Consider the following 22373-nt stretch of genomic DNA (forward strand, 5'->3'; position numbering starts at 1 on the left):
TGTTCCGGCAGGTGTGAATAAAATGATTCCAAGACCCTAAAATCCATTAAAGAATTAAGCACATTATGTATTTTGACTCAATTCTAAAATATTTTAGGTAAGCAAAAGCCTTTTGCTAATAGTCTAGAAACTACTCTTGGTTGATAGGTACGTCTAAGAACTTATTAGGTAAACCTATCGATTTTCCCACGACATAAAAGGACTTCTTACTTATATCGTTGAGTTTCACCAAAACTAACATGTACTCACAATTATTTGTGTACCTTACCCCTTTAGTATCGATAAGTAACACCTCGCTATGACGGAAAACTATTACTAAGATCGGTGAAAAAAGGATATCCAAGTAAGTGTTATTTTGGCATGGCACCTTTTAACTCAATTTTTAAGTTTGGAACTTAAGGCTCTTACTATGTTGGTTAGATTTTAAGTGAACTAAAATCCTTAATCATGCAACATAATCAAGCTTCGATCTCATGCATATTTAAGACATATTTAAAAGCAATAAATTACTTAAAACATGCATAAGATAAATGTGATCTAGCATGGCCCGACTTCATCTTGAAGCTTCAACTTCAAAGTCCGTCTTGAAAATCTCCGTGGGAGGAGCCATTTTCTTCAAATAGGATAAGCTATAATTAAACTAATTACAACTATTTGATGGTACGCAGACCATATTTGAATTGAAAAATAATTTTGGTACTTTAGACCAATTACATTCAAATTAATGGTACGCAGACCATATTTTCTATCCTATTTGGGCCACACTAGTCACTTCATAACCTGCAAGACAGTACATATACAATATATATACCATTCACCCATTCATTATCATGAATGGCCCACATAGCTGGTTAGTAAAACACGTTATGCATCACATAAATATTTGCAGCAATTAATCAAGGGCACCAATAATCTACCAATTATTCAGTCCTTATTAATTCTAATCAAGTTGTTTAACCTTAAGGGATTTGTAGACCTAATCAAGAGTTTATGACTAAAAATGCTCCCACTTAAACCAATAAATTCATATGCTTTACTAATTTTAAACATAAAAATGTATTTCTAGTCTAACCGGAAACATACAAATTTAATTAAAATTTAAAGCTCATATAAATTTATAATCAAATCCATTTATTTAATTTATTTCAGTTGAATTAAACGAATTTAAATTAATTCAAGATTTAACTTTAGTAAAATAATTAGTATAAATAAAATTTATAATAATTATAATATTCAAAATTAAATCCAAGAAAACAATTTAAATTTCGAATTTTAAAATTAATTAAAATCGTTTCCGAACTGAAAATTAAAATTAAAATCAAAACGTACCAACCGTCGCAAGACGAGGCACTTTGGGCTTGCGCCCAAGCCCCATCAAGCTACGAGGCAGCGCGCCCCGCTCGATTGATCGTAGCACAAAGCACACACAACCACACGCCACAACTGGCCACGCTGCGCGCAGCCTTGTGCTGTGTCGCGTATTGCTGCGCAGGCCAGCGCGCGCCGAGCGAGGGATCGCTCCCTGCTCGCGCGTTCGCTTGCTGGCTGGGCGAGCCAGGCGCGCTGTGGCGCCGCAGCATCGCTGCCCACACGCGTCTTGCTCGTCGCCCGTGCCTTGTATCGTCGCCCTCGCCCATCGTATAGCACATACGGCACACACGCACAAGCTCCCTTGCCTCGTGCGCGCGCCATGCGCTATGTCGCTCGCTGCATTTGTACCGCACGGGCGACGAGCTCCCTTGCTCGTCGTCGCGTGCCCGCACTATACAACACCCCTTAAGGGTAACACGTAGCTTCCATTTCTTTGTGCGTGCAACATTAATGAGCGTTTTCATAAAAATTTAAAATTTTTAATTCAAAATTAATGACAAATTAATAAAACATATTAATTTCATAATTTTAGGGCGAAAAATCGAAAATTTATTAATCAATTAATTTCCGATTAACATGGATTCAAATCTAGGTCATAAAAATTAAAAATTTAACATAAATTAACAATTTTTATGGTGGATTTTAATCATAGATACCTAATTAAACTATTAATTAATTATGAAAATCAAATTAATTCTAAATTATTCGAATTTCAACAAATTAATCATAATTACAAATTAGGTTGTATAATTAATAAGGCTAGGCATTCAAACTTGTTAAACATATACTGTAGGTCAATAAAAAATTCAAGATTTATCAACAAGAATCGCAAATACTTAATTTAACATCTTAAATTTACAAACTTTTGCGTTCGAAAAACTAAAACCTCCGAAAAGTCATAGTTAGGCTTCGAATTTGGGAATTCTGGGTTCGGCCGAAAATTATTATTTTTGTCAAAAATTTAGAATGCCTTTTACGTGCGGAATTGACACAAAAATCACTCGATTTGGATGAGTAACGAAGAAACTGCCGAAAAACTGCGTACATATAATTAAATAAACGCAATTTGCAATTAATTAACAATTACGAAAATTAATCACCCCTTTTAATTCCTTGCAAATTTGTGAAATTTAACCATGTTTATGCAATTTAGATTATGAATATAATAAGAGGCTCTTATACCACTGTTAAACATAAATCATGCGGAAAAACCATAAAGCCAGGAAAACATATTATTTACACATAATCATTTAGCATAGTTTAGATGCATACACTTTGTTGCGTGCCCTCCCTAGCTGCGCCCGAACCGAACAAGAACAAGTCTTTAGGACTCCAAGTGTCGTCCCTCCGTAGATAGTCCACAGTACGTCCGGATCCGCCTCAAGATTGACCAACTAGAATCGCCCTTAAGGTGCTTAAGAATTTTCGGCTATTATTGTGCAAGAGTGTGGCTGAATTTTCTTTCAAAACTTACCCTTTGAATACTTCAATCGTGTTTATGAATTATGACCCTAGGCCCTTATTTATAGAGGTTTGGAAAAGGGAATTGGAATCCTAGTAGGATACGATTTAATTAAACTTAGAATCCTACAAGGACTCCAATTCCGACCCATTAATGCATGACCCGGACCCGAACCCAACCGAAATATAACCAATAACAGAAATGAACCGACCGGACAATGACCCGAACCCGATTCAAACACCCGACCCGATGTCAACCAGATAAAACCTATTATTGACCCGACGAGAGACAACAAGTTACCTGATTTTAACTGTCCTGTTGTAATACCCTCATAATTCCTTGCTTTTATAAAACCATTTTCTAACATAAATAGAGGAATTACCAGAATATTACTGCTAGCGTGATAACGGTTAAGGCTAGTACCAGAATTATGCAGCGGGAGTAACTAACTTTCAAAATATAAATATTAGTTAATGGCCGTGGCCTCTACTACAAGTTGGAACCACGTAGGCCCAAACCAAAAGTCCAATTAAAATAATTCATTAACTAAGTATACCTTAGACTAATTATTAAAACTGAGTTTAGAAACAATACAAGTAAAATAAAGCACTCTCAACATTCCCATTCTGAATGATAACTTCACTTGCAAGTCAAATTCTGAATGATAACTTCACTTGCAAGTCACATCTAGAAATCTTGCTTAGAAAATTATACTCCTCAACTATGCAAATGCAATTGATGGATCATCATAGGTTCATATGGCAAACGCCATGACCAAGAGACATAAAGCACATAATCTGCAAAAGCTAAATACTACAAGCTAGAACAATGCCTAACTAAACAAGCTTCACTCCAAAATACGATAATTGAAACCACATGAAAAATCCATCTAATAAATATTTAAATATAAAGACAAGACTCAACTCAAGACACGGCTCTTGTCTTTATAAATTAATTAGAATCAGAATCGAACGGGTTCCTGAAAAAGAAAGTCCAGTGGACAAGTTTTGGGATCCCTCCAAACTCTAAAAGAAATAATAGTAACCCTGTGTCAACTTGATTATTAGAATGTGAAGAAATTCCCTGCGCATAAAAATAGCAATACAATATCTTGTATCACTAATTAGAATGAAGTAACTTCCTTACGGTCGTACTTCCCCCATTGTTCCTACCCAAGGTGCATACGTTCCAAGAGTTTTGAAGCTTTTTCGTTTTCACTTTACGTTTATTAATATTTTATTCAAAAGACGACTCAAGACACAATCAAGTAAACCATTTAATAAATAAACTACCAAACAATGCTTCATTTAGAATCCTTTAGGATTTGTGATCAACACACACATGACTCCAATGAATTACTACCTTGTTCCTTCTCAACAAAATTATTATCATGTGAGTCGTCCACGACATGCCTGTTAACATGCGGGTTGTGCACTAGGTACCGATAACTCCTAACTCAATTCACCTTGACAATGACTATATAAATGTATACCTACATGTCCGAAACATATGTGGTTACTGAAATTGTATACCCTAGACGGACGAAGCACATGTGAATACTGAATAGTGCAACATGGAACAAACAAACATTGACTCTTAGTATGCTAGACCTTACGTATTATAGCATAAATAAACTTCCTTGCATGCGCATAAACCATACATGCATAAATCAAACTTGGACAACATGCTTGCTATTAAGTTCAACAAACATAAACCATACCAACATGCTTGCTCACATACTCAAACATGAATCCATAATCGAAGTAAACATGAATCCATAATCGAAGTAAACATGAATAGCAACATTAGAAACGTAACATGTATTCACATGAATAACTTGGGTTGCCCTAGATTTGTACGTATATTGAGTACCTAAGTAGAGGGGCCACTTAATTCGTGATTCAATCCACTTAACTAGAAATATCCTCCTATCATGAAATATATAATCTTAATCAATCCTCATGTTCATTAAATTTTCATCAATATTATTAACTTTTAAATCGCCTTAATTAATTAGAAATTAATCGTTATTGGCGTAAATAATAATTCTAATTAATTACTTAAAACCCTAGCATGAATATTAATTAATTTCATGCTTAAAATCTTTAAAAACCGACATATCATAATAAAAGTTGACATCTAATTTTGCTAATCAATCAATCATGTGGTTCTAATTAAAACCCTAACCCTAGTTTAACATTAACACCCTTAAAACCCCTAAAAATTAATGCTTTAATATTTAAAACGAATCTGAAAATTATAAGCCTCTTGAATAATTTCAGCAATCAATGTTCAAACATAATCAAAATCCATAATCAATCCTCAAAATTAATTTAAATCATAATCATAAAGTTAATCATAGTTTAAAAAAATAATTTAAATAGAAGAGAGACTAGGGAAGAGGAGAGCAATACTGGCCGACCACAAAGAGGGGCACGACAGTTGGTGTTTAAAGGCCGGCGAGAGGGAGAGAGGAAGCACGAGCAGCGGCAACGCTGCTGTTGCTGCTGCTCGTTTGCTTTGGCTAGGTGCGAGACAGGCGACGCGAGGCAGGGGCACGTAGCACGGGGAAGGGGCGAGCAACAATGCGGTGACTCGAGCAGCAATGCTTTGGCTAGGATCGAGACAGGCGACGCGAGGCAGGGGCATGTAGCACGGGGAAGGGGCAAGCAGAAATGCGGCGACTCGAGCAGCGAGGGCACGAGGCCTGCGTGCCTGCTGGTGTGCGGGTGCTCGACACAAAGAGAGAGAGAAAGGACCGAGTGGAGGAGAGAGAAAAATATGAGGGTTTAGAAGATTAAGTAGGGATTTGTGAGGATTAAACAAGTATTTATAGGTTTCGTAATCAATAAGACGGACTTGTTTAATTTGTTTGGGCTAGCAATTGAAATTGAACTAGGCTTGAGCACTTAATATTCGTTTTACTTTTCATAACCTAATGAAAATTCCCCCAATTAAACTAAAATCATTTTCTTTCCAATTAAAATAAAAGATATTTTTAATTAATAAAATACATTTAAATAAATACCTAAGGCGAGAGGGAGAGAGGAAGCACGAGCAGCGCGCGGCAACGCTGCTGTTGTTGCTGCTCGTTTGCTTTGGCTAGGCGCGAGACAGCGACGCAAGGCAAGGGCACGTAGCAAGGGGAAGGGGCGAGCAGCAATGCAGCGACTCGAGCAGCGAGGGCACGAGGCCTGCGTGCCTGGTGGTGTGCGGGTGCTCGACACAAAGAGAGAGAGAAAGGACCGAGTGGAGGAGAGAGAAAAATATGAGGGTTTTGAAGATTAAGTAGGGGTTTGTGAGGATTAAACAAGTATTTATAGGTTTCGTAATCAATAAGACGAGCTTGTTTAATTTGTTTGTGCTAGCAATTGAAATTGAACTAGGCTTGAACACTTAATATTCGTTTTACTTTTCATAACCTAATTAAAATTCCCCCAATTAAACTAAAATCATTTTCTTTCCAATTAAAAATAAAAGATATTTTTAATTAATAAAATACATTTAAATAAATACCTAAATGCAACTTTTATTTATAAAATCTACAAAATGCTTTATAAATGTAATTAAATATATTTATAATTACTTAAAAATATGATGTATTACACCTGTTGGAAACTTGACTTGTCATTGACCTATTATTTTGACTAAACTTAACCTATTTTCTAGTATGTAAAATTGTACATGATGTGTTTCACCTATGTATAATTAATAATTATCCATTTTACACTTTAAAGTGTTGAGATGACCAAATCGATTATTGAGACTCGTAATCTCATATTAATTTTAAATATGTATTGACTTGACAAAAACACAAGATAACTTGGTTTAAATAAAACTCAAATTTGAAATAAATGAACAATTAATTTTTCAATATAAGAAAAAAATAACTATATAATAAAAGTTTGACTAGACCTGATAGTTATTAGACCCGATCTTAACCCGTGTACGAAAGTGAATTAAACTCGACCCGATAATTATCTGATCTGAACATGACCCATACCCGAAATTAAATGCTACAAACCCGACTCAATAAGACATGAACCCGAAATTGTAGTCGACCGGAATAAGACCCGTCCCGAACCCGACCTATACCCGAAATAAAAAGATAAGACATGACCCACCGGAAATCAACCTGACTAAACCCGACCTGAACTTGGGTAATAAGTGATCAGACACGACCCGAACGGATCATGACCCGAGACCCGAGATGACCAGAACCGACTCGAGTTACCGTTTTGACAACTCTAGTATATGCTTTAATACTGAGTACAAGCTAAGTAATACTTCACCCGTTTCAAAAAAATCATAACAGTTTGATTAGCACGTTTGCTAAGAGACAACTTTGACTGTAACTATCTCTAATTATCTAATTTTTAAAATTTAAAATTTTAATATAATGAAAATATACAATGAGATCAATCCACCAAAATTTTACTTATAACAAGCTTTTAATAAATTAGTAAAACACTTGGTCAAAGTTAGTATATGAATAGTGATGAAACTAAAAGTGTTGCAATTTTTTTTGAAACGGAGAAAGTAATTTCTAATAGTTCCTCCGTTTGTTTTTTCTCGCAACGTTGATAACTTTCACGCATGTGTAGAATAGTTCATGCGTTTGTTTTTACTCGCAACGTTGATAACTTTCACGCATGTCAATTCACAACTTTGATCATTAATATCTTTAAGCAATTTATTTTATAAAGTTGACATTTTGAAAATACACATTATAGTCAAAATTTATCTTACATGAGTATAATTTATCTTACATAAGTCACCAAAAATAGTCAAAATATAATATGTGAATACAGAATAGTTAATAGCGTAAAAAGTCCAAACGTTGCGAATATTTAAAAACGGAAGAAATACTACATAAAGCTATTATTGATCGGGATAACATTGAAGTAGACCTCTAGAAGAAATGCTTGGAGTAGAGAACAAAGTGGATGATGGGTGGTCTCCCCTAGACCTCATTTTCTGAGCTGCAAGAAAGTACCTTCAATCAGAGCAATTGCAGCAATTTTGAATCAAATATGCAGCCAAAAGAACGTTACTTCTGGACACAGTTATACAGAGTGAAGCAGTTTACCCACTCCTATTCCTGGTTTCCAGGAGCTTGAATCACTGCAGTATTTACTGAATGATTTTTCTGAACCAAAGCAGAAACTCCAGCGTAAAAACATTCTACCTTCTTCTAACCTTTGTTAATTAGTTAAAAGCTTCCCTCCCTTTTATAAGTTAAAGACGATGAAAAGCACGTTAAGTCAAGGCACGAGCTTTTATTGGCAAAAGTGTAGAAACAGCAACAAAAAAAAAAAAATTATTCATTCATATCGGATGTATGGTTAACAAGCAACTGATTATTTATGCGTGACAAAAGCACTGCTACAAGTACAACGTAAGATTTTGGTGGTTCTTATTCAGCTGAACTATGAACTTATGAAATATAACTGCTAACTTTTTTGTAACTTATTCTGTGAGACCTCAGCTCGCTGCGGTAGCAGACGTTATTTATTTGTATTGAACCGTGTAATATGCAGAAAGTAACTCCACTTACTGACAACCACATGCGGTCGCCGTCTTGGACAGACCCTTCAACTTCAGCTTAAACATGCCGTGGCTCAACGAACACTGCAGTTGATTTAGGAGGTATAGTAAAGCATCCAGTAGAAGGCTCATACTTTGATTCCTTAACAACCGTGTCCCCTGATGTTGACTGGAGAAGAGCACAGCAAAGCATTAGAGTGATATAGAGAGCGTGATGAGGATTATTATTATGTTTTAGTTCTACTTCACAGAGAGAGTCATCATTACTCGTTATAACTGGATTTCTTGCCAAAGGTTCATACAAGATTACATGGATTAAGAGATACAAATTTGTTAGTGTTGGGTGATGTCCGGAGTTTTGTACTAAAGTGCATACGAGATTAAGAGTTCTACTTATTTAAATTAGAGGTGGCAAATGGGTTGTTCTAATATGGATTGGTTTCAGGCTTTTGGCTCATTTGGTCTGTGTTATATTTGTGTTTCATGGGTCAATTTATGGTCGGACACATTCGGATATTCTGATAATCACATTTTTAAGAAAAAACTAACATTAGTTATATTATTAACTTCTAGGTCAGGACAATTTGGTTCAGGTAAAATGTGAACAAGAAAATGAGGAAAAGAGGCAGTATCTGTTACCTGTACTGGATGCAGCTGTAGGGATTTAGCTCGCAGATCTGGGTTAACAAATTTGGTTTCAGTAGGCTGAACATTGATTATTACAACAATGTACTGGAACCTGTAAAAACAAAGAAAATAAGATATTGTTCTTCCAATCTATCAAATGTTAGCAGCTGACACGATTTATAAACTGCCACTAGAGAGAAGTGCAAGTGTATCATAAAATTACTTGGGATCTATCTGTGACAAGCCAGGGGCTCCCGCATGACCATCTTCAATGCTCATAGCTATAAGCCCAGGAATCCAAGATGGAACATTATTGTGGAATCGTACTCGATCCTGATATACATCAACAATTATGCGTAAAGTTTGTTTCTGTTACTCAGTTACCCAACTAAAAGGAAGGGTAAAATATGTCCACGCAGTTATTTACTAATAGTTGTTTTTATCTAAATATCATATTTGCTTTTGTGAAACCGTGGAGTTTGATAGTAATGCAAAAAATCCTGCTTTTACCTCAATATCCTTTGCACTTCTTAAACGGAATAGTGGAGAAGAGTATCTAATTTGCAACAAATTGGTGAAATTTTCAACAGCAGCAATAATGTGATTCTTGTCAGGCTTGTAGGACGGGTTTGCCAATCTTTTCTTGATTCTGAAAGGGTATAACCACACAGATACACCACAATCAATTTTTGAAAGAAACAAAGCTTAGGAAAGGCCATTGTTTAGTACGGAGTACGAAGTATTATTTTTTTGAAAGAAACAAAGATTGGGAAAGGCCATTGTTTAATATTATTTTTTTGAAAGAAACAAAGCTTACAATGGCCAATTGCTCTCATTGTGATCCTTGGGAGGGAGACCAACACCCCAATTGTTGGAGTTATAGCTGAAGTCTAATCTGATGAAAAACATGAGAACAAGACTGCATTAGGATAGCTGCACTGTAGCGAAACCAGAGAAAACCAGTAGTAATATTTTAAATAATACCATCATAAAATACTTGGAGTCATTTTTGTGGACAAATACAGAATATGACATTAGTGTAGAAATATAACATTATCACAAACCTGTTAAACCAATCACCAGAGTTATAAGAATCACGGTCAAGGGACTTTGAACGTAGCAACTCATCACCAGCATGGAAAAAGGGTATTCCCTAGAGTAATACAAGACATTCAGAAAACATGGTATTATTATACATTACATATATTTTCAATAAGAGGCATTTAAGCTGTAAAAACACGGAAAATCGTCATAGTATGAATTCCCTGTTTATCCAGTCACACCAAGATCAAGGACCTTTTTGTTTTCATTATCGCTTATACATAGGTTTCTGCATGTCCTTTCCTACTCCTTCTCTTCCTTCTTTTGGTCTTGTATGTCTATCTTATGTCCCTTAACCATCGCTCACGACAAATGTTCCCTTTCCTTAAATATTTGGGGATAAAATTAATATAGTTTAGAATGGTTATGGGTAAGGCTGTAATGTGTGACCTCCTTAAGTCTTGGCATAGGCAAAAACTACACCACACAGTTGTTGAAATAAATAGAACTTGTATCTTAGTTTCAATTTTGGCATGTTTTCAGTGTTTATTTTGGAAATTATTTTTATCCCCTCTTCTAAAATACACTTGATATCAATTGGCATTAATGTTACATACGAATTTGTAAAACATCAAGAAGTAAGAATAGTAACCTGGGAAAGTGCTAGAATACTCGTAGCTAAATGATTTACCCTACATCTCTCATCCACCGTAATGTAGGTAGGAGTCTGCACAACCAATAAAATTATGTTAAATTGTTAAATCAATGGAAGTTAGTTCTGTACTTCTGTTTAACAAAAGATCGTGTGGCTATTGCAAATATGCACCTTCAAACTGACAATATCGAAAAGAGTTTCGTTGTCATGAGCTGAGACATAGTTGATCTGCAGAAATAAGGGAATTAATAATACAACATATTAGCAAGCATTTGGACACATTTGATGAAGTTGATATTGATATAAACTTTTCACTGACACTCACAGTTTCTATCGGCTGCATAGCATACCCAACCGGCGTTCCCCCATAGGTATAAACTTCTGAGCCTTTTACCTGGAAGGCAAGATTTTCATAATGGTTTCATGCAAGTTGACCAGCATAAGAAGAATGAAAAAATATGCTAGATAAAGGATATAGGTCCTTATCACCGTCTTCAGGAATCAGTAATGAGCTCTTGCAAAATTATTGAGTGCACATAAATTGGGAAGAAGTACCATATTCAAGATTCAGATGAACTTGTCATTTCATTCCAGGCCCAACTCAACTTGTGGTCTATGGTAGAATATTCTAGGTAATGTCATTTGGGAGACACAAATAATTGAATCCTAAATCTATCTGTAGCGAATGTATGACTTAAAACAGAGATCAACAAACAAAGCTCGATCAATAAGTAAGCTTGTTAGGTGCATTCTGTGTTTGGGTAAACACACTCAACTTTCCCGCACAAATATGTCTTAACAATCTGAAGAACATTACGCTAATTCCAGATCTTTGTCATAAACACCCTTGCTTACATACTATATAGGCCCCTTCTCGAAATATACTAATATCTCGACAAGTTGCTAATCATCAACCTTCAACTTTCTGTCTTTGTTTCCACATAAAAGAAATGGATGGGATGTTGTGTAATATTTTCATACACACATATTGGAAATATGAGATGTGAATTTGTGAGTGAAGTCAAGGATCTTCTCTCAATTTCTCAGAAATGATCGCACAAGAAATTCAGGAATCGATGATGATTAATGACAAAAGAGCTGCCAATGAAATTTTATTCCTATTACAGGGCTAGGACAAGAACACGTAGCTAACACATGAAGTTAGTAAAACAACTACCTGTTTTCCATCACAGTTTGTCAGAATGTAGTCTCTCAAGTTTCCAGCCATCCCAACCTAATTCACACCAAAGAGAAAAGGAAGGAAACATTAGAATCAACCAACAGCAATAACATAAACTAAGAATTGAATCTAAAGTTGCACATCTGTTCAGGCAATCAAGAATATTGAAACTACAAAGTGGCAAGTATATCAGGGTTTTACTGCTAATATGACTTCGAAAAGGAAGTGGCGACTCAGAGACAGTTATCATTAGTCAGTACACATCAAGCGACATTAAAATTTCTTACCTGGCAGTAATCTACTAGTTAAACCTTGTTCCATCTTCTGTTTTTCCTACTACAGGAGGTTGGGGTGGGGGGGTGGGGGGTTAAACTGTGAGATTAGAATGAGCAGACTGATGACTGAATATGATCTCAAAAAGAACTTATCCAGCTATCCCAACCTTGGAGTTTGCACAATAAAACACTCTTGTTATATCATTAGTGAAAAGTGAATTAAAAGAACCCCAATACCCCAACATGATATACATAGCTAAGGAGTAAACTCTTCCGATCACATTGAAAGTTAGTGAACAGATAACCCTTTAAATAAATACCTAGGGAGAAACAAGGAGACCAAAGTCAACCAATATCATTCCAATAGTGAATCAAAAATGAAGCAGCGTGAAACAATGGGCTATAATCTTCTAAGTGGGAGAAAAGAATATAACAAACATATCCTTCATTAGGCAACAGCTTTTTGTAAATAGCACCAAAAGAGGTACAAATTAGTTCTTTACAGAAAAAATATTAAAAATAGAACTTTATCCTTGACATCATCTATGGCATAGCAGAAAGACACGGAGAATGGAACCTGGATATGATCTTTTGCCACAGCAAGCATACGGTCTGCATTGGCTTTACCGCTATGGTCATGATCATTAGGCTGCACATTAGTAGAATTATTAATTGAAGGGTAAGTACCTGAATAAACACTTCGTCTTCAAATTCATAAACTCAATTGATAAGTTTAAGATTCAAGAATGTGTACTGCTTCATTTTATATTTTTAGATGACAAAAATCAAAGATGAAAAATCAAAGATGTTATACCTGTAAAGATAAACCAGTCACGTAACCTTGCTGAAGAGGGGGACCAAAAGGCCCCCCACCAAGCACTGCATCTCGAATCCGATCATTAAAACTGAACAAGATTTGGCAGGATTAAAAAGAAGTCGACTGACTTTAATTCTAAATGCCTAAGATATTACATTTACAGAAAACATAATCAATCAAGAGTACGACTATTGAAATTTTTATTTTATCAAGGACAAAAGAATAACTGTGAATAGTAAATATTTTTCGTCAGCCAACTTAAGACCACATGGATGATTATTTTCCAGGTTAACCTCGTAAATTCATAATAACAGTCAAAGAGCCTTGTCGCCTAGTAGAATCTTTTTCACTTCCCTAGACTCCTAGAGGCACTTCCCATGTTCAGTAAAAGGTGACCTCAAAATCGTGTGATCTAAGAGTTGTTGGTGCGGGGGTTCTTTAGGAGGACATCAATCCTACTTCATTCTTAGGCTTCAGAGGGGCAAGACAGACACAACCAGTCTTGTTACTTAGTTCACGTGGGCCATAAATCTAAAAACTGAACTGATATAAATCACATCATGATATTAACTATTTAGTATACATAACTTTGAATTGATCCATCATATTTGGTCTCAGAAACAAATACATCAAATCGATTTACTTACAGAACTTAAGGAGACAATAATTAACATATACCTTCCAATTCCTGTTCCTCCAAGATTCAGTTGAGATGCATTTACTCCACGTGCATTATTTGCCACCTCGCCAAAGTCCCATCCTTCACCATATCTGAAGGAAGAGCATACAATGATCCATACATGAAACAACAGAAGCAACCCACTAACTACAAGTGTGTAAACTGGTGTAAACTTACAAATAAATGCTTGAACCCTCTACACCATCTATGTTTTTTGACAGGCCTTGGAGCATATTTGTCGCTTTCACCTGCGACCAGTAAAGGAAGTTATTTCGACTCAAGCACTCAGCTGATGGTGTGACACATTCTTTTAGAAAGAAAACCAAAGAAATACGGACTGATTGTTTTGATTAGAGAATTCTCCAAATTCTATGTCCAGTAGATTTCAGAATGAAGGCCATTTAGGCCTTGTGTCAGTTTTTTCCTTTAAGAAACAGGTAAATCCCATTAAAGTTGCTTCCTGGCTAACAGTTGGTCAAAGCTCTTATTGCTGAAAATCGTGTACAAGGAGCCCACTTATGAATCCATTAAACAAGTAGTTTAATGTCACTGACCTAACAGTTAAGTTTATTTAAAGGGGAGGGAAAAAAGAAAAATAAGAAAGACGGATCAAAACAGGCCTAGATACTATACTTCCAAAAAAAATTAAAAATATAGCAGTATTCATACCATCGTATGTTTCATTATGTGGCCCATAAGATCAAATCTGAAACCATCAACCTGCAAGACAGTAGTCATAAAACACAAGTTTCAGACATTCAGATGATGAAATTGAGATTGCAGCATTGAAAGAATTTACCCTTATTAAACAGCAGAAATTGACAAAAATAAAAATTATCAACCTAGTTTACACTAGGTGGAAGTTAAAAAATGAGTAAAAAACAAAAAATAACTATCTTTATTTTTAGATTCAAGCAATAGTTAATGCAGAGGACATGTATGCTTCTCTCTTGTTTCAATTCAACAGTACGACAAATTCGCAAAACAAAGTGAAAAGAAAACAGTTTAAGATGCACAATCACCTTATAATTCACCGCCCAATGTTTTAGATCATCCAAAATCAGGCGTTCAACCATAAAATGCTCGCTAGCTGTGTCATTCACACATGTGCTATTTTCAATAGCACCATCATTATCTCTTCTTAAGTAGTAACCTGGAACAATCTATTAAACATAGTATGTATATTAGCAGGCTAAAAAGAAGAAAAAGAAAGATCCTTAGTGAAGCAAAAAAATGGAATCAAGAATATGCACACCTTGTCCAGGACAGAATTATCATCGGAGGGCCCACTGCTATTTAAATGGTTATAAACAACATCCAAAACTACGCGAAGACCAATACGATTTAGCGCCTGTAACCAAGATAATTTTTTAGTTTTATGATAAAGTAAACACCTAGATGTATATTCTAATTCTGGAAAAGATTATTTTTGTGTTCCCTCGTAGAAGAGGGCAAGATCCAAACCTGGACCATCTTTCTGAACTCAATTATACGGCATGGACCATTTGGATCTGTTGCATAGCTTCCCTTAGGAGTTCCCCACAAAACAGGATTATACCTTCATAAACGGACAAATTAGTAACAACACAATACATATTGTAAAAGAAGGGATATTTTAACTAAAAAGGAGTCCAAAAGGATTGGAGCCCACCCCCAGTTATATCCATCTTCATCTCGGATGGCAGTTATTTGAGCTTGTTGCTCTTCTGAATCAGGTGGTAGTGTTTCAAACCTCTTAGTATCTGGAAAGAAGTTCTTGTCAATTACCGGTGGAATGAATAAAAATAGAGCCCGATATATGTTAGAAATATTAAAAGTGACTTCAAGGTAGATGGATATAAATCAACATTTGCCAGCGAGAAAATAACAGGAACGCTAAAAGATTCAAAAAGTTGAAAACGTTTTGAAGTCGAAATATTCAGGAACATAATCTTACGTCAACAGTCATCACATGTAGACTCAAAGAGCAAGCAATTTATTTTTAATGCCCCTGGGAAGATTACCTTTGATACAGTGTTTGCAATAATTGAAGTTGATGTATACAGATGTAATATGTATCATGGTATATTAATGTACATGTTCCACTCCAAAAAGATATGGAGTAAATTTCTCTGAAGCCTATAAGACGTTGAAGTATTCAATCATGAGAAGTTGCTAGCTTGTTCTCACATTTAGGTGGTATAATCTCTATACTACATTTTCAATGCGAGTGTTTTCTTTTTAATGAATATGGTCAACTTCAGTTGGGGAGCGATCAAGCAAGCAAATATTTTCAAAGGCCACTAACATAATTTCAGCAATGTTTTCTAAATAAAATATGATAATCATTGAGATTCATACAATGGCATCAAAATTTCAGATAAGATGGCAGAAAATCGTAATTACCAACAAATTTCCACTTCTTTTTGTCATCATCAACTTCAGCAAACTGGAAGCTTGGCAGCAGATGAACGTGAGTAAGACCAGCAGCAGATAACTTTTCCAAATGATTAACACCAGCTGAGTCCTTCAAGTACAAGTTTAATCAGTAATGCTAATAAAACACTGTTTCTCACAAATAAAACACCAAGAACAAATTACAAGAGTGTAATGCATCAAGTATAGTGGGGAAGGGGCAAGTTAGGTAATGCAAATAAGTTAGTTATTGTCAGCTTGAGGGAGACTTTGTTAGAGGGAAAGAACGTAATATGCCTATATATAGACAACAGTGAGAAGATTGATAAGCAGAAATTGGATGAAGTTTTGTTTTACTCTTTATAAGCATTTTAAGAGTGTCCACCCACTTTCAAGCATGGATTGTGTGCTCTATTTGATGAATTAATCGCATCGAATACAATAGAATTTCAATATTCCTTCAAGCATGGATTGTGCCTATATATAGACGAAAACAGTGAGAAGATTGATAAGCAGAAATTGGATGAAGGTTTGTTTTACTTTTTATAAGCATTTTAAGAGTGTCCACCCACTTTCACGCATGGATTATGTGCTCTATTTGATGAATTAATTGCATCGAATACAATAGACTTTCAATCTTCCTTCATCTTAGCACAACCCAGGACTTGAGAGAACATTGCAAATTAAGTTCCCTCTTCCTTTCCCTCAAAAATTTTCCCTATCAACTTTAAGTCTTCAACGCCCTCTGATGGTAGCTCTATCATGGTAGAAGGTTAATCTCATGCAAATTTTTCCTTTTATCTTAAAATTCTTCAATTATCTTCAGTCAACCGACTACCAAGCTCAAAGGCAATATTTTGGGGTGCGCGTGAGTGTGAGTGTGTGTGTGTGGCGGGGGGTACAGACCATAATCTACTATAGGTTTCAATGTCGAAACATGAATTTGTTTTCAGTGTTGAAGTTGATCTACTGAAGAAAATATCCAAGCAGATGAAAAACATTCTTTTACTGAAAAATCATTAAAATACCTGTGAAGTGAAAGCAAGATATCCACCACGAAGGTCAGGGTGCACAGTGAGGTCATAAGCACTGTAACAGAACAAAATTAGTAGAGCCATGAATCTTCAAGAGAGCCTTGTGATAACATAAAACACAAAGACCAGAAGAACTGATATTGGAAACTGGAGATTTACAATGGAAGCATTTATGTGCACCTAAATCTTCAAGTGTTTTAGTTACTGGGAATTAATTTCCAGAAAGTTGTTATTTTCCTGGTCTCAGCAAATTGGTACTTCAAAACTTGAAGCGAAATTTATATACCACTCAAAAGAATGATTCACAGTGTTTGGACTACAATAATAGTAACAATTAATCAATTATCACAGAACTAGTATTTTCTGCCAAGATATTAGGAAACCCACCTGAAATCTCTTATATGCAGCTCATAGAGACTGATGTCAGATGGAGAAAGAAGATGAGGTTTTTCATCAGCAAGATTTTCCCATCCTTCAGGCTTTAGAGTTTCAGAGCTTAAGTCAGCCAATAATGTTCGCTTTACATCAGCTGAAATCCTAGTTAAACAAAAACAAAGTACAGAAGTTAACCTAATGTTGGTCCTGTTGGTTGGATAGCCAGGAGTTCATCCACAAACATAAACATGGGAAAGACATATCAGATTAAAAAAATCCAATTCACTGCATTCGTTTTCATTTTTGAGGAAAACTAACATACCCTCTGGCATATGGATCAATAGCAAAGCTTTTTTCAATTCTCAAGGTGCTATGGTGATAGACAGTGATTTCATAAACATAATAACACCCCTCCCAGGTTCTTGGCCCCACAGCGCTCCAAACACCATTTGACTCTATAAGCTGGACGGTTTGTAATGGTTCACCACCTGATGGATCCTTAAATATGCTGGCAGAAACAGCCTGTTTGTTTGAACAGATGGCAGACAACATCTTTTAGCAAAGTAGTACATAATATTTTAATATGAGTGCAGGTCCAGAAAGATAGGAGGAAACATAGAAGCGAAGAAGAAAGAGAAGGACAACGTACTTGAGCAGTAGGAGCCCATAGGTACAGTGATATGGTGTTTTCTGAGAAAACAGCACCCAGAGGGCCATCATATGAATACAACTCATCAATAACGCCAGGCAACTGCAAACCAGTAGCATTTCTGCAAGCCCCGTCAGCTGTATACCACATAAGACCTTGTCAGTAACCAGGGATAGAGACCAAGGTGCTTGTCTCAGTAATTCCAAGTGATTACAGAAGAAATCAGATGCGCCAGAAAATTCATAAAATGGACAGTGTGGAACAAAGAATGCAAATAAGTAACCCCTGCCTTAACATAAAGTAAATGATAATACAAACTCTGAAGGAAAATGGATGCATAAACTAAATGACTATATAGATTTTAAATGAAAATGGATGCATAAATTAAACGATTATACAGATTTTGAATGAAAATGGATGCATCATTAAAAAAAATTAAAAAAAATCTCACTTTAAATACTAGTTAATCAATCATTCAATAGGCCCACTCTAACTTAGAGAACGTTTTCAGGAAAATCCATATATCTTTTGTAACTACCAAATACAAAGTAGTGAATAACAAGAAAACTATAACCATTAAGTTTTTTTTTTCTTTTGCAAAAGACGTCATTTTGGTGGAATGTCTCTTAAGGTGGCCAAAGTCACAACTTAAAAGCTTACCACTGAAAGCAGCAACTGCAAGTTGACACTTCAGCAGACTATCAACATCCAGTGTGGCTGGAGCTTTAAAGGCCGAGTAACCTCTAATATGAGGAAATTTTTCAGTGACCTAAGAAAATGTAAAACGATTAGAACAAAGCAAACCAGCAAGAGAATATACATTTTTCAAGCATTGCTTCACAAGGTACCAATTTTGCAAAATATAACTGGTATGAACTGTATATAAGGCATCTCAACATGCTAGCATGTGAAAATCCATAACTAACAAGACTTGACGCAAGAAAGTATTACACATGTATTTAAAACAAAAATACAGAACAAAGAGGGGAGAGCGGAAGGGAATACAACAACTTTTTTTTTGCTAGATGATTCAGGATTATAATAAGAAAAGTGCAAGTTGCATTGAGATTATCCCATCATCTTACATTTGCTGGCAATCCCCCTTGGTCCTTGTCAAGCTTGATTTTCACGTCGTATCCTGCCAATGCGAAAAAGAGCCAGGTTAGAGTGGAGCTTATTTCCATGTATCTTCAGGTACATATATCAGAGAAGAATAATATAAAAACTGACCTTCTATCCCAGCATCTGTAAACTTTAGGGCAGCAGTTTTACTTGCAAATAAGTAATATGAACCATTACCAATATCAACATTCCAGGCAAATGTATACTTGCTAGGCCAATACGCTCTACAACTATTCAAACTTCCTTGCAATTCACTCTGCAACAATCAAGGTCTCACTAGTTATTAACATTTTTGTAATATGTTAAATTGAAGTGCAGATGTAGGAAACTGCATCTTAGCCACTGCCACACAAACTGTAAAGAATAGAACTACCATAAGAACATACATAACAGCCAATATTTTAACAACAGGTTGGTTCGACTATGCTCCATGGACTAATTACCCTATAAAACCACAAAACGAACACATATTTCTAACAAAAGCTATTTAATGGAGTCAAACCCTCTTAATATAGCAAGCAGATGAATCCCAACTACACTTCCTCAGAGAACCTTATTCCCCCAAGCCTAAGAAAGGTGCCTTCCCAATGGAAAATCCTTCAAAAAGATCGAAACCAAAATAATCCATGGTTTATTTGTTGAAGACAAATAGTAAAGATTTATTTGTTGAAGATTTTCCTACTTCAAAACTTCAAAAGTACCACCATGGCACCACCTAGTGTGAATTTCGCACCTACCCAATGAAAGGAGGTCTAGAAGTATACAACGTTATGCTCTTCCCTCCTCTAACAAGTTGTGGATATTTCCGCTACCCCCCATTGATCCGACGGGTTAGCTACCCTCGCACTGTGATTGTTCACCCTCGTATTAATATCTAACCTCTCATGGTGAACCAAACATTTTCCGAACTTACAACTTCCAAGTACAGGTACACACTTCACAGTTCACCAATATGATAATAATTTAAGCAACTCCAAAAGCTCAGATTTTTATAATTTCAACCTCAAATAAATTAATCTATCAAATCAATTTTAAACACAAAATGCATTCAAATTAACAAAAAATACCACAAAGAGTAATTCATTAACGAAAACAATTCAATAAAATTGATCAATAATAGAAATTCAGACCTGAGAAACAGAAGAAGCAGAACCAACTTCGACAGCCATGGAACAACAAAAGCAAGAAGAATCCTTCTTCAATGGCGATGAATGGAAGCTTCTAGAACTAGACCCAATAGCAAAGGAATTAGAAACGGGTAATTTGGTAATAAAATTGAAATTAAAGGGTAGAAAACGAAGATTAGGATAATGGTGATGGAAACTAGAAGCAAGAGCAATGGGGTTATATAGTGAAGACATTAGAGCGATAATGTGAGGTTGAAGTTTTTGGCTATGGCGGTTTAAGCAGAAAATTCAGTTGAGCAGATGAAGAATGATGCTGTAAAGTGGGAAAATTAGTTACAGAACGTAGATTTCGATGAAAAATGATGTTAAAAAGATGAGATTTCATGGTTAGAGTTTGTTTGGGGTTTGTTATTTGCCGCTAATCGGAATGTTTTGTTTCGTTTCTTTCTCTTCAAATATCTTCCATGCTGTCTTCGTCTTCTTACGACAATTTACTTTTGAACCTTGAGGAGGGTGTTTGTGGAAATGGGAAATGAGAAGGTGTAAATTGGAATTATCTCGTTTGTTTTGTGGAAATGGAAAATAAATGTGAAATTGCGGATATAGGCCCTGTTTGGTAGATAGAGGTTTGTGAGAAAATTAGAGGTTTGGACTACTATTAGATATTTGACTAGTCAAAACCTCTAATAGTGGTGTTTGGTAAAGAGAGGATTTTAAGGGAGGATTGTGCAAAATCCTCCAATTTTAAAAAACGTTGGAAATAGCAGCGTTTGTGAAAGAGGATTGAAACTGAAGAATTGAAAAGTCATGTTTACCCCCATCTTCAACCTCCTTCTCTCTCGTCCATTAACAGATCTGCATTTTTTTCTTTACATTTTATATTGCTTCGTATTAGTTATTTGTAGACAAATGAATATGAATTTATAATACGGAGTACTTCACTGCGTTCTTTGTTTGTGAATTTGCTTCAATAAAAGTTTAATTTGAATAACAATTTATTTCCATTAAAACGAAGAGGGAAGAACATTACCTCTCAAAAAAAAATGGTAAGCAGACATTGTAATGGAGAGATAGTTAGATGCTTTAATTACTGCTCAATATTATTTTATATCTCTAAAAAAAAGTGGAAAATGTTGAAGGTGATCGATTTTTTTTACAGTCGAACTCAAGCGGCGAAGGAGAAGAAGAATACCACTTTGTAGATTCATTTGGAGTTCTTATTATTTATTTATTTATCTTTCATTTTAATAGTAAAAGCACTTTAACTTCCAAGCACTACCCATGGTGGACCAGCTAAATAATTAGTTTTTCTGAAAGCATATACTCCAGAATTGTAAATTAGTAGCACACCCTCTACATTTTTTTTTAATTAAGAAAAGTGGTATTGCTATAACAATTGATGTCCATAAATATCATTTTAGACAATCAAATAGTTTACCATCTTTTAGATATCAGCTAAGTATTACCAAACACATTTATAAAAATAACTAGTCAAATTCGCAGTCAAATCCGCTAAATAAAAAGGTAATCAGCTAACTGCTAATACAAATAGTAAACAGCTAAACGCTAAACTCTAATTACCAAACAAGGCCATAGGAAATAAAGGGGTGTATTCTCTTGATTTATTCTCATTGGGGGATAGGGAATTGAAAGGAATTGAAATTAAAAAAATGAATTGACTAATTTGCCATTAATGAAACTAAAAGGGAAGAATATCATCAAGGGTTAGCATTTTTGTTGCTAGTCTCAAGATTATATAAAATAAAACTTAAAGTTAACTAATCACAACAAATAATAGGCAAGAAAAATTGTTTGGAAGGTTCATCAAAGATTAATGCGACATCATCTTTATCCTAAAATATCGATCTAAATAATGAAATAATATAATAATCAGGCCCTTATATGATGGACAATCAAAATGGTAGTACCAAATTAAAAAAAATTGTGCTTTTAGTGACTGCTAACGATTTTGTTGTTCTTTGCAGGACTACAATGTTGTTCAATGCGATGAAAAGGTA

At 35.3% G+C, this 22373-nt stretch overlaps 1 protein-coding gene across 4 annotated transcripts; it reads right to left on the minus strand.

Annotated features, from left to right (window-relative positions):
• Window positions 1-7521: 7521 nt before the first annotated feature.
• Window positions 7522-21541, minus strand: LOC110785135 (pullulanase 1, chloroplastic). Of its 4 annotated transcripts, none has more exons than XM_021989578.2 (29): window positions 20359-20904; window positions 19337-19484; window positions 19192-19244; window positions 18767-18875; window positions 18107-18243; window positions 17780-17979; window positions 17470-17619; window positions 17077-17137; window positions 16040-16160; window positions 15306-15396; window positions 15119-15212; window positions 14910-15005; window positions 14677-14817; window positions 14324-14374; window positions 13832-13902; window positions 13654-13746; window positions 12973-13063; window positions 12736-12807; window positions 11881-11937; window positions 11029-11097; window positions 10875-10931; window positions 10701-10775; window positions 10072-10160; window positions 9825-9902; window positions 9518-9656; window positions 9231-9340; window positions 9020-9119; window positions 8391-8549; window positions 7522-7815 (listed from the first exon to the last, which is right to left on the minus strand). In XM_021989578.2, the coding sequence occupies exons 1-28, from the start codon at window positions 20587-20589 to the stop codon at window positions 8439-8441; spliced, it is 2895 nt and encodes a 964-aa protein (XP_021845270.1). In that variant the 5' UTR covers window positions 20590-20904; the 3' UTR covers window positions 7522-7815; window positions 8391-8438. The 4 variants fall into 4 exon arrangements, with proteins under 4 accessions (XP_021845270.1, XP_021845271.1, XP_021845269.1 ...); XM_021989579.2 differs by lacking the exon at window positions 7522-7815 and adding an exon at window positions 21386-21541 and having other exon boundaries at window positions 8095-8549; window positions 20359-20455; XM_021989577.2 differs by lacking the exon at window positions 7522-7815 and having other exon boundaries at window positions 8095-8549.
• Between the last annotated feature and the right edge of the window lie 832 nt (window positions 21542-22373).

This window comes from Spinacia oleracea, chromosome 5 (genome assembly GCF_020520425.1).
Source record: "Spinacia oleracea cultivar Varoflay chromosome 5, BTI_SOV_V1, whole genome shotgun sequence".
In the NCBI taxonomy this organism is placed as follows: Eukaryota; Viridiplantae; Streptophyta; class Magnoliopsida; order Caryophyllales; family Amaranthaceae; genus Spinacia; species Spinacia oleracea.